The 12,707-nt window shown below is 48.2% G+C and overlaps 1 protein-coding gene across 1 annotated transcript in view; it reads right to left on the bottom strand.

The window, feature by feature from the left end:
* DIP2B (disco interacting protein 2 homolog B) overlaps positions 1-12,707 on the bottom strand; it is a 69,035-nt gene that overhangs the window by 18,803 nt on the left and 37,525 nt on the right. Inside the window, exons 16-28 of the mRNA XM_019511157.1 lie at positions 10,775-10,889; positions 9,754-9,893; positions 8,993-9,129; positions 8,323-8,403; positions 7,837-7,964; positions 6,950-7,064; positions 6,009-6,210; positions 4,966-5,075; positions 4,731-4,811; positions 4,117-4,240; positions 2,784-2,905; positions 2,085-2,196; positions 845-954 (exon numbers count right to left, since the gene is read on the bottom strand). Of these exons, the coding sequence (XP_019366702.1) occupies positions 845-954; positions 2,085-2,196; positions 2,784-2,905; positions 4,117-4,240; positions 4,731-4,811; positions 4,966-5,075; positions 6,009-6,210; positions 6,950-7,064; positions 7,837-7,964; positions 8,323-8,403; positions 8,993-9,129; positions 9,754-9,893; positions 10,775-10,889 (1,577 nt within the window). The remainder of the gene's footprint in view (positions 1-844; positions 955-2,084; positions 2,197-2,783; positions 2,906-4,116; positions 4,241-4,730; positions 4,812-4,965; positions 5,076-6,008; positions 6,211-6,949; positions 7,065-7,836; positions 7,965-8,322; positions 8,404-8,992; positions 9,130-9,753; positions 9,894-10,774; positions 10,890-12,707) is intronic.

The raw sequence follows: 12,707 nt of genomic DNA on the forward strand, positions 1-12,707 counted from the left end.
ACATCCCCCAGCAGCTAGCTGTACTCAGCAGCCCCTAGCAGAGCCTCGGGCCTTGACTTCTGCTTCTGTTTCCTCCCCTCTGAACCTGAACACATGATGCATTTATACTGGTGTAGATTTATTCGTGTTTTGTACACTGATATAAATGACACCAGGCTCCAGAATGGACAGACAAGCAGCAATCCTGGGCTAGCTGCATGTGGGATGCTGCTGGTGGAGTAGCGCTCTATCAGGTGATGGGAGAACAATGTAGCCTGTTTGCCTTGGGTGAAGCTGCAGGCACACAACACCTACACTTGTTTAACGCACACTCTTATAGTTTTACCTGTGATTTTTCTTAGGGTACTAAGATTCAAATAAGAATTTACATCAGATTCAAATAAGTTACACCAAGGTAGCGCTGAGTACCATTTGTCTGCTACTTTTTTACACTGATGTGAAGACTCATTCCACTGCTGTAAATACAGTGTGCATCTAAGCTCTCTGTGGTCAATCCCCAGCACTATTCGCCTCAGTGCAGTACAGCGAGTGTGATTACAATGGCTCATTAGTAAGCACTGCACAGTATTCCCAGCAGCATTCCCTGTTGTCCACAAACAGGGATTCTCTACCAACCCAGACAACAGGAATCCTTGAAAACACTTCTGAGCCCAGTTTTCCTCTATGGCAGCACAAGACAGAGCTGCTTCATGAGCACATACTTTATTTCACCCCAGTTTGTCTGGGGCGGGGGGGAAGTATGGCAAACTTTCAAATTAAATCTGAAAAAAACAACACCCCCAGTCCTTCCCTCTTATCCTGCAGAGTCAGAGAAAGAAAAGGCTCCAACGCGGTGTTACTATACCTTCACCCCTGTGAGCATGCCTGTTGTGGACACGCTAAAATCCAGGTACGCCAGCATTTCTGGTGTGGGTGGTTTATAGATCTGAGGTAGCCGCTTCCTGGGCAAGTCATCTGTGTGAGTAAGAAACAAAGATGTAGCTTATGCCTGGGTCAAATTGGGATTCTTGGGGATGCTGGAACTTCCAACGGGGGTGAGAGGAGCAGAACAGGAGTGAGCCATCCTGGTGGCTGACTATGGGACAGGATAGACTGTCACTGTGCCAAAGCTTTCTCATAACGAAAACTGTTCTCAGGCAGAAAGGTTAGAATTTCCTTTTATGTGAGTCTGTGTGCCTGGCCTGAGACCATTTTGTAAATCACTCTGGTACCACTGCGAGACCCAGCAGGGAGAGATGCGACAGGTGTATGAAGCACTTAATCAAACACTTGAACATAACTGAGACTTTACAATTCTCCTGGGTCATTTCATCCCTGTCCTCTCTGCAAAGCAGGCCAGATGGGGGCCAGGCAGGGCTGACTGACATGGAAGCATACTCTGAGGCCACTGACATCAAACAAATTTAATTTTACCCAAGTTCCACATGAAGCTCAGCAGCTGCAGAACAAGGGATTAGAACTCAAAGTGCCAGACATGGCTCAGATTATAGAAAAAAAATCATCCCAGCCTTGTATTTACTGTTCTTCACTCAAATTCAGAAACATTCAGTAATTACAGGCCAAAGAGGCTACAAAGAACAACTACCTTTTCCTATCTTTCCTTCCTGACAATAAAAGACAGAGCTGCATGAGCACAAGGCACATGAGCACATACTTTGCAGCTGTAGTTCTCCCCAGTATCTGATTTAACAGATTTTTCCCTTCTGATTGGTCAGTGATTTTGAAAACCTCTCTCTGGTTGGAAGGAACAAGTAGTTACAAGGCTCTTAGCACTGAACCGCTTCTAGGCCTTCTTGTTTCCCTTTCACTACCCCAGGCCAGCGTGGGTCATGTGAAAAATGCCACACTTCTCCAAATGGAGCCCCTGCATACGCTACTTTTTGCAGATACAAAGGTCACAGATTGTGCAGTCAAACTATGGTCTGTCTCTAGGATATTCTCTCTCAATATTCAAATGCTTCCCCGCCTCCCCAAACAGTTACCATGTAGCATCTGAGCTGGCAGTGTCCCCCTGAGTCACCGAAACTCCCTTTACAGGGCTTTGAAACTCTGATCCAAGAGATGTGGCACAGAGAAGCTGTCACCTGTGTCAATGATGGTTGGCCAGGTTTTCACATCCACAGCAGCAGCTGCCTCTCTGGACTTCAGCAGTCTCATTAATGTTTGAGTCGTGAGAATGCAGGCAGCTTTGCTGACCTACAGAAACAGATAAATATTTGCTAAAGGTGTAACAAACAAACAATCTCCATAACTGAAAGTCCTAGTGATGTTCAGTTGATGCCTTTTCACAGCCAGTCCCCCTCTGGTCTCTCACTACCTTTCTTGGCTTCTCCCACACAACACTGCTGAGTCAAGACCCCCCAGGCTTGGACTATAATACACATGACCTCAGTAAGACATCCACACCATCTGGGAAGGGTGTTACACACAGCTGCATTTTGCCCAGAGCTTTTCTTCCGCAGCCATGTGAGAATACAAAATCAACCTCAGCTAGCCGCTGTCACTACAAGGGAACATGGAGGTGGCACCTGCCTGCCTCCCATTCAGGTGTAGTGCTGACAGGGATCAATGGGCAGTAACATGAGGCAAGTCACGATGTTACTCCCTCTCGCTACTGCATGTTCTGCCTGTGTCACCCCGTAAGAGGGAGAGGCAGGACTGTCTAATACACACAGCCAAGGACAGCAGCACTGGATCTTTAAACAGCCAGGAGGGACTATTCTCTTGCTGCCCAGGTGCAAAGGCCCTGTGCTGAACCCTGGGCTCCAATCTCCAGTACTCACATCTACGATCATTCGCACAGTGGGCAGAGTGGCAGCAAGGTTCTGAGCATGAGGTGGTCGAACGGTCACAGGAACACACCCAGTGTACAAACAGCCGTAGAAGGCAGCAATCAGCTCAATGCCTGCAAGGACATAAGTGCTGGTGGACACTGCTGTGACACTAACCTCTCCCCCAGAATTGCAGTTACAGTTCTTAATGGTGTGTGCTGCACACACCTCCCAACCCTGTCTGCAGCCCCAGAGTCCACAAACACAGTTGTGAACAATACGGAGAAGGTGTGGAGGGACCAAGAAAGCGAAGGAAACCACGCCCACAGAGGAAAACCAGAGCCATGGCATCTGGCCTGCAGGACAGCCCATGTATTGGGAATTTTGGTGGTGGAGCAGTGGAAATACTGTCACCTCCCATGCTAAATTTCCAAGCAACCGCACAGTTGGTTCAGAGCCAGGCTGTATCCCCTCTCTCCCTGTACAGCCAATATGGGGCCAGACCATGCTCCCACCCCCCTGTGCAGCTGGTTAGGGGCTGGGCCACTCCCCCTCCTTCCCTCCCTGCCACATGGCTGGTTTGGAGCCACCCTTCCCTTCCTCCCCCCTTGACTGGATTGGAGCTGAGCTGCCCCCCACCCTCTCTGGGCACCAGATTGGGACCATCAGCCAGATCAGGAACTGCCCATCCGGCCTGCCCGGGAAAAAGGTTGGGCACCACTGGAATAAAGAACCAAGTGGAATTGGGCACTGCATGGAACAATGTCTACTGAGAGTCAAACAGGCAGAGGCAGAAGCCAGCCCACAAAGCTCCCAGCAGTGTGAAGAGAAACAGCCAGGTCAAGGGGACAGCCCCTTTCATCTGTGTGGAACATGTGGTCCTCAGTAACAGGCAGCTGTGAATTACCGGCCACAAGGGGCAAACACACAGTATTCTGTGCCCTCAGCCACAGAGTAGCCACGAGAACAGGGTCCCCAGGGGAGCTCCCACTTCCTGTTCAGTCACAAAGGTGGTGGCAACAAGCCCAGTCCAGCCAGCCATCCTGCCAGCTTCCGTGACACTACTCAGGGATGCAGTGCAGCCACCAGTGGGTGCACGGCACCCAGAGGGGTGGTATCTCAGTACTTGACAACACCTAGGCAGGCAGTCAGGACCTGGTGGTTCCCCAGTGAAAGGACAACCCCCAAGTTGACTGGATCCAGTTGTCACAAGCGTATTTTCAAACAACACATGCAGAGAGCCCCGAGAACGCTGATGCCCACACACAGCTCGGTGCTTAAGGTTTTGTCCTGGCTACACTTCATTTCCACGTGGGGATTCTGGCCAGTTCTACAGCATCCTTACCAGGAGGATAGAGCAGCACCACGTTGTCTCCTGCATTGAGATGTCCCTTGTCGCACAGCAGTGATGCAATTCTCTCTGCTCGTTTGTGCAGCTGGACGCAGGTGGCTGTGCACACTATGGTTCCCTTGACAGGCAAGAGAGGAACATGCTGAACAAGAGCTAGTGCAGCACAGGGTGGCAGCAGAAAGACAGCATGGAAGTTGTCATAAAATCAACCTGTACCATTAGCCACCGTGAACAGGCTGCAGACACCTGGTGGCCCATTATCTACTGCCTTACACTAGGCCTGCTCCTTGGAAATGCCAACTTCCAGGAAGCCTATTGAGCAAGTTCTTATTCCAGAAGCCATGCTACACAGCTTGCTGACAAAGCACACTCCAAGGGCACGCATCACAGTGGCACGTGGGCTGCCAACTCCAGACAATGGTTAAGTGTTATGTTCATCTTGTGAACACAATGAAAATTCCCACATCTTGTCCTTTTCACCCATAGATAAAGCAACCAGAGAGGGACAATGAACATGAACCCCACTGCCTGTGCCCCCACATCTGTCGTTAAATACAGTCACCGCCCAGCCAGCCTGTGGGCTAGACAGAAAACTCCCTGACATGTACCTTGGCATTTAGCAGAAGGAAGAGCGGGTGGTCAGGGGTTGCTTGAGCTCTCCACTGTAACACCTCCGTCAGGAACTGGTGCTGCAACAAAAGGAAGTTGCGAGTGCCAGCACTTGTACTCCCAGAAGGACACTTCTGCATGCCTTACACCACTGCTCACTGCATTTACACAGCTGTGGGACAAGATTCTTCCCCACTCACTGCCCACGACTATTGTCTGGCTGCAGAGATTTACCTTTTTAACCAGATCGTTGTCTTCTATTTGTCCAAGGTCTCTCCCAGAGGCCTGAGCAATGCGCTTCCCAGCAACCAGGTTCCCCACCAGCACAGAAGCAGGGCCAACACCTGTTGACAAAGAGAAACAGCACAGACTTGGTGAAGCAGGCAATGCAAGTATTTCATATTTTACTGTGCAGTGGTACAAGCTATTGATTAAGGTAAGAAGAGGCTGTGAGGGCTCCTGGCTCTGCCAGTGACTCACTACTGGCTTTGAGCAAGTAATTTTACCTTGGGAAAGATTCAAGTTTCTCCCACCTGACAACTGAGGCTAGCCAAAAATGTAATGCTCCACCAACAAAGGAAAGTTAATCTGTGAGGTTTATAAAGCCCTTGGCGATCCTTTGTGTTAGTTTTCCTCCATGAAGAGATACTCTGTGATTTCACTGCTGAGGAAAATGCCTGAGGAGCAGGCAGGTCAGTCAGCAAGAAACTGGAAATATCCCAGTGATTCTCAGGCACTACAGCGGAGACAAAAAAACTCAGCCCTGGGGCTACTCTGATTAGGGAACTCTGTGAAAGAGGCTCTGTGGTGCACTGACTGTCCACAATCAGTCTGTAAGCCAAGATACGAGGGGACAGTTCAGTGGCCTGGAGTCACAGCCTCTGGTAGGCGGCAAGGCCTGGGCTCCGGAATAGAAGGCTGCTCCACAGGGCAAGGCTCCTCTCAGCATTTGACTGCCATGGCAACAGATGAAGGGAGCCTTAGAGATGCAGAAGGGTTTTTAGCCAACTCCTCAACTTTCAGGTGCTTCTTACCCATCAATCACAAGTCTCTGCTAGAGTAGGATTTGAAATCAGCTCCTGAGCAACAGAGGCATCAAAGAACGGCCTGAAAGCCCAGGATGGCAGGCTGGGAGGTCCCCAGCAGCAAGAACAGTGATTAACTCATGCTTCCCTTGCAAAGACATCAGACTAATTTCCCAGGCCTGAGGCAACGAACTCCATCATTTACCCCTTGCTGGCCAGCGTTCCCGATAGCAAGCAGCAGCTCTGCATTACCTGGTTGTTTCTGCCTGGGTTTTGGCAAGTTGGTCACACACGTGTGCGGGCACATGAGGATGTTACAGGGGTGCAGTGAACCCTCCAAAAAGTGCTGTTTGGTTTGAGAGATATGGATCCCTCCAAGAGGAGTTTTTGGCAACGTGTTGGCTGGTACCAGAGCAAGGCAATATATACCGACTTGGTGAATGCTGTCAATTGCCTAGAGAAGGGAGAGAAAGTTGCTCATACTGGATGTTAACAGATGCTCCTGTGTTTGTCAGATCCTTTCTGCCCTGTTTGCAACATCATCTAGCACAGCCGGATCCTGGTCTAGTAGAATGCAAATTACAACAAGAATTTCTCTCTCAAAAATAAACCAGGACACAACACCACTGACTCACAGGTCCACCAACATGTGCTGGGCAAAGTTAGCATAAAGCTGTCACGAGCAACAGCATCTGGCTGTTTGCTTGGTTTAACATGCATCTATAAACAGATGCCTGAAAGAAGCCTCCTTGCTGCCCCTTGGAGCTCTGGCAAGCATCTCCTGACCAGAGGGAGGAAGTCACCCCCCTTCTGTTTCAGCAACATGCCTGAAGACCTTGCCGGGGTGGTAAACCGTGTTGCTGTGCTGTAAACAACACGGAGAAAGGCAGAACGCAGTGTCAGCATGCTAGTACCTGGGTGCCTGCCTTTGGGTCCAGTTAACACTGACCCACTCCTATTAGGAGTTATGCCATGTTCCACGTCTGTCTATTCAGGACCCCCAGGACATCTGGTCCAAAGAGCCCATCCACACCAGACACCCCGCTTGCCACTCTGTCAATGACCTGGCTTCTTGCTGCCTGAGAAAGTGTGATGACAGATGCCAGGCTCTGTCTGGCATATGCCTGTGCCACCTGGCTATTCCCATGCTGAAGGGAGCCACACCTCACCCAGCAAAACAGCTTGGCTCTCACCTGCAGCACTCGACTCATCCACTGGAAACTGTCCTCCTCAGAAGCATCTGGCCGCTGTTCTGCCACCACCACAATCCGCTCATCATAAAACACAGAGACTGAGAATACAGCAATCCTGAAGGGAGAGAAAGGCATTGACAGGACTTCCCATGCCACCTCCTGGAAATGCTCAGGTTCTGAAGAGCCAAAGAGAGGGACACACACTACATGCTAGCAGAAGAGAACACAGCTTCAGAAGCTCCAAGGGTGGAGAAAAGAGATGCCACCAGGAGGTGGAGCAGAAAGTTTGACTGGCCAGAGAAAGTCAACCATCCCACTCTGTGGAGCAGCTTCTGTATTCTTCCCAGCAGCTTCCTTTTCCACTCTAGCCATCCAATTTCTATTCCAGTCCATAATAAAGTGCTAAACTGACATGGGTATAATAGGCATCTTTGAAATTTTTGCCCTAAGAACCTAAATCCCACCAGCAGTCACTGAAACTCAGGCTCCCAAGTCCTTTCAGGCCTTTAGAAAATTTTATGCAATGTCAATGTTAAAGAAAACAAAATTCATTGGGAAAGGGATAAAAACCTGCCTGTGGCAGGACAAGAGTCAGCAGTTAACAATGGGGGGCAGAAGGGAAGACTCCACAGGGCTGGTTATCCTGCAGCTCCCTGCACAGTGTTTTCTGACACCTCTTTTCCTCTAGCTGAAACAGATTCCTGTCAGACAAGATACTCAGGCTTGATGGGCCAACTACTAGTGAGACTGGATATTCAAAGACACACTTGCTACAAGAGGGCCCAAATGAACCCAGTTACCCTTAGAAAAAACAGACGGATCGTAATGTAATTGCCTGATCATGTGTTATTTGCAGTGGGAAGAGAAAGAGGTTTCATCTCACTAACCTTCCTCTGTAGACTGTCTTTATTGATTCAACAGCCAACCCAGTTGCTACAATGTCATCAGCATTGTGTCTGCGTCCACTAACTGTCAGCAATCCATCCATTTTTCCAACCACAAACACCAAGCTACCCTAAGGGGTGAAAGATATCAGCAAATAATTACACACATTTCTCAGATGCTTTTGTAGGCTTAACCATCTTTAACAACTATATCCATACACTCCAGCTGTTAGACTTAAAGCATTTTCCTAAATAACTGTAAAAGGAATCTTTTTAGATTCTGTTCTTCAAGAGTACATTTTGATCTAATATTCCAAATTAAACTAAGATTGAGCAGGTGGGAATCGACCTGCTCAGTCAGTCATTCACATCCAGAACAACAGTTTTAAACAATTTACTTCTGTCCTCAACTGCTCTGCACTATTTGCAGCTGTAATCATGAACAGTGAATAAAACCTCCAATACAAGCACAAAGGCAACATGACGTACAGGCCCAACAAACCCCAGCAAGCCTGAGCGGACAAATGGCACATCACCCACTGGAGAACCAGCCGAATTCACAGGGATGACCTGAAAGAGAAGGAGAGAACTTAAAGATAACACAGTCTCAATCTAGGCTACAAAGAAATATTCCCCAGCTTGCACTACCACAAAGATTAAGCTAGATGTAAGTAAAACTGCAAAATAAATTCCCGTCTGCTACCAGGTTTCCTTCTGCAAAGTACCACCCTCCAGTACAGTGTTTCCCTGCAGCAGTCTTCACTTACACAAACCTGCCACTGGCATTAATTAGGAGAGAAAAAAAAATCACTCAGTAGCACAAGCCTGGCTAGACCATGCATGTGAGGACTCTACTGGCAAACTATCTGTTATGAACTGGAGCACAGTCAATGCAAAGCACCTGCTGCTCATTTATCTGCAGAAGAAGCTTCCTCTATTATTCCTCAGCAGTGAGAAACATTAGGCATTGTCTGCTCTCCTTTTTGCTAATTGCAATTAGCCTTCCAGGCAAGACTTCCCCATGTGTCCAAAGCCCAAACATTAATGCTGTCTTGGCTGTTACAGAAATTAGAAGATTCTGCAGTAAGGTCAATTCCACACTGAACGCAGCTGATGAACTTCAACAAGAGAGAAGGCAAGATGTGCCACACATACGTACCTCAAATGTGTTCTTTGTCACCCCAGCCAGTCCATAATACATCATCCCTCCTGCTCGGAGGCTAACGCAGATTTCACCAATCTCGTCCGTTTTACAGAGCTGGGGCGGCCCATCAGGTTTCACTATGCACATCATTCCTAAAGCAAAGCGCACACAACTGTAGAACTTCTTTAAAAGGGCGCAGGGGCCCTTTTTTAGAACACTGCCTGACACAGTTAAGTGAGAGGGATAATAAGTATTTTATGAAAATGCGACTAGGGACTCAAGTCTCCGGATGCTGGAGCTGAACACGTCCAGACACATCACTGGAATCTTCCTCTTGAAATCAAGGGTTTCGCAACAAGGTGTGCCACATGTTCAGGTATGCAACAGCAGGCAGCTGAAGTATGCTCAGTTATCAAGCTGATGTGCTTGGGCAAGATGCCTGGCTGTTAGGAGTAAACTAAGAAAAAGGCTGCTACTGAGACATGGCCTTTCCCGCAAGGGTCCACAGTGCTTGACCACTGCTAAGCCTACACCCACTGTGACTATGGTAGGGAAATCCGTCCGTTTTACAGATGGATAAGATAAGATGTGGAGAGATTAAAAGCTGTCCCCGCCACTTAAGACAGCAGCAGGACCAATATGGGAAGCCAAGTCTGAGCCTCTTCGACCTATTCTGGGAACTGAGATAACATCCCTAGTCCTGTGCTGTCACTGCTGTGTCCTTGCTGTCCCCTGAAGAATGTTTATGGAACGAGAGGGCACCCATACGCTCTTACCTCCAGGCATCACGTGGCCAACATCCTGCACAGTGAGAGCAGAGTTTTTGTCTTCTGTGTTTACACGGATTACGCTGTAACTCAGCCCGTTCATGGACAGGATGGCTCTTCCAGGTAACGGTGCCCCAGGGACACCAGGCCTTAGAAGGAAACAGACTAGTAAGCTAAATCATCCTTAGAAATATTATTAGACCTTGATAGGAAATGCATAGCATCACAGCAACACAAGGGGATTCACATTTCTGAAAGCCTTCATTAACTAAATTAATTTTCAGGACAGAAGTGGAGGCTACTGCTTGGGAGAACCATACCGGTCTGTGGCTTGAGTGCCAGAGGAGCTGGTAATCAGCCTTCTGTAGCACCTCTTCTACCCTGTCATCAGCTTAATCTGCTGATGTGCCAGCTCTGGGATTGGGTCACTGCTGCTCTGCTTGCTGCAGAGAGGAGCAAATACCACTGCAGATATACACATATAGCCCCACAACAGCAAGGTTGGGGAAATACCAAAGGCTCTCATACCTAAGAGGGGACCATTCAAGGCCCTGATTCCTGTGAGCATGTGCCCAACCTCGCAAGCTCCACTGAAGTCAGTGAAGAACACTGGATGCATGTAAACACATATTAAGAGAGTGACTCACTGCACATGGAAAACATACAGTATGACTATTTAAAGAGACAAGGCTGGTCTTGTACAAGCTAAATATTTAGACTCAGTAAAATATGCGTTGACAAAGCTTAAGATATTTTTTTTTAATTCCTTAGGAAGAGTTTTCAAAGAATCTTCCTCAAGGACCTAAAAATGAAACTGGCTGAAACCTATACAAAAAAACAAAAACAAAAGGAAACTAAACTAATTTCAGCCTTGAGCTGAAGCAAAAATGAACTATAAGAAGCTTGGTTTTTAAATCAAAGACTTACCATTCACAGTATAGATAAGGAAATGATTTTAGAAACATTTTTAATTGGGCAGTGTCCTTTTAAATACAGATGTAGTTTAACGAGATGCTACATATTCCCATACCTCCGAATTGCTACAGTCATTGCTTCTGGAGATGTGGCACATGGACAAATTGCTTCAGGTTTAAGCCCATGATTCTGAAATAAACTCAGGAAAGCATCACATGAAGAAACAGACCCTGGAAGGCAAGATAGCATTTCAGACTGTTACTCAGAACTCTCCATCGAAACAAGAAACATTCTGCATAGAAATGACCTGGAAATGCATACACTTGCAGTTCACAACATCCCTAAATACAGTATCATTTCCAAAAGAGTACCATCTTCAAAGGTAACTTTGGCACTAAGGAGCCAAAGTGACCCAGGGAATGTCAATGAGACTTCATAGTTTCATAGTTGGTAGGGTCAGAAGGGACCTGAGCAGATCATCTAGTCCGACCCCCTGCCATGGCAGGAAAGAGTACTGGGGTCAAACGACCCCAGCAAGGTGTTCATCTAGCCTTGTCTTAAAACCCCCAGGGTAGGAGCCTGCACCACTTCGCTTGGAAGCTGGTTTTAGATCCTAGCCACCCTGACAGTGAAGTAGCGCCTCCTGATGTCTAGTCTGAATTTACCCTCTGCCAGCTTACCATTAATGTGACCATTATTTCTAGTCACTCCTGGTAGTGCTCGGGGGAACAGGGACTCCCCCAATGCCTGCTGGTCCCCTCTGACTAATTTGTAACAGGCCACTAGATCCCCCTCAGCCTTCTCTTGTGGAGGCTGAACAGGTTCAGGTCCCATAGCCTTTCCTTGTAGGGCCTGCCCTGCTGCCCCCTGATCATGCGAGTGGCCCTCCTCTGGACCCTCTCCATGTTGTCCACATCCCTCCTGAAGTGCGGCGCCCAGAACTGGACACAGTACTCCAGCTGCGGCTTGACCAGTGCTGCATAGAGGGGGAGGATCACCTCCTTGGATGTGCTCGAGATGCATCTGTGGATGATGACAAGGTGCGGTTGGCCTTCCTGACCGCGTCCCCACACTGCCGGCCCATGTTCATTTTGGCATGAATGACGACTCCAAGATCCTTTTCTGCCTCTGCACTGACGAGAAGGGAGTTCCCCAGCCTGTAGGTATGGTGCCAGTTCTTCCTCCCCAGGTGCATCACCTTGCACTTGTCAGTGTTAAAACCTATCCTGTTCTCATCCGCCCACCCCTGTAACCTGTCCAGGTCCAATTGCAGCCTATTCCTCCCTTCTAGTGTGCCCACTTCCCCCCCACATCTTAGTGTCATCAGCAAATTTGAACAGGGTGCTTTTTACCCCCTCGTCCAAGTCACTGATGAAGACGTTGAACAGTGCAGGCCCGAGGACCGAGCCCTGCGGGGACCCCACTGCCCACATCCCTCCAGGCTGAAAATGACCTGTCCACCACCACTCTCTGGGTGTGGCCCTCCAGCCCATTGGTGACCCATCTGACTGTGTGGGTTTCAACACCACAATCCCCCAGTTTCTTAATGAGAATGGGGTGAGAGACAGTATCGAAGGCCTTCTGAAAGTCCAGGAAGACTATGTCCACTGCTACCCCTGCATCTAAGGATTTGGTGACCTGGTCGTAGAAGGCCACCAGGTTGGTCTGACAGGACCTGCCTCTAATGAACCCATGCTGGTTGCCTCTAAGCATAATCTCCCCTGCTGGCCCCTTGTGGATATGTGCCCTTCAAGTTCTTCTTAGTCACTGAGGCACTTCTAAAAATTCTATCCTAAGTATACATCAGTTGCTTGTAAAAGCAGTTAATGCTCCACTGCCTCTATAGATCCTTTTAAAGCGTAGCTAATGTCTCTAATGACATTATAATGGTTAATAAGAGCTTATGCAAGGCTTCAAAAAAGAAATAAACTTCAGATTATTAAAAATTAATCAATTAAAATTTACTAGGTGTGCATCTACAAGAGACACTATGTTGCTGTAGCAACAAGCTACATTGCTGTAGCTGGCCACTTTGGCCACGTAGTCTT

This window comes from Gavialis gangeticus, unplaced genomic scaffold (genome assembly GCF_001723915.1).
Source record: "Gavialis gangeticus isolate Ggan-Ray unplaced genomic scaffold, GavGan_comp1, whole genome shotgun sequence".
Taxonomy (NCBI): domain Eukaryota; kingdom Metazoa; phylum Chordata; order Crocodylia; family Gavialidae; genus Gavialis; species Gavialis gangeticus.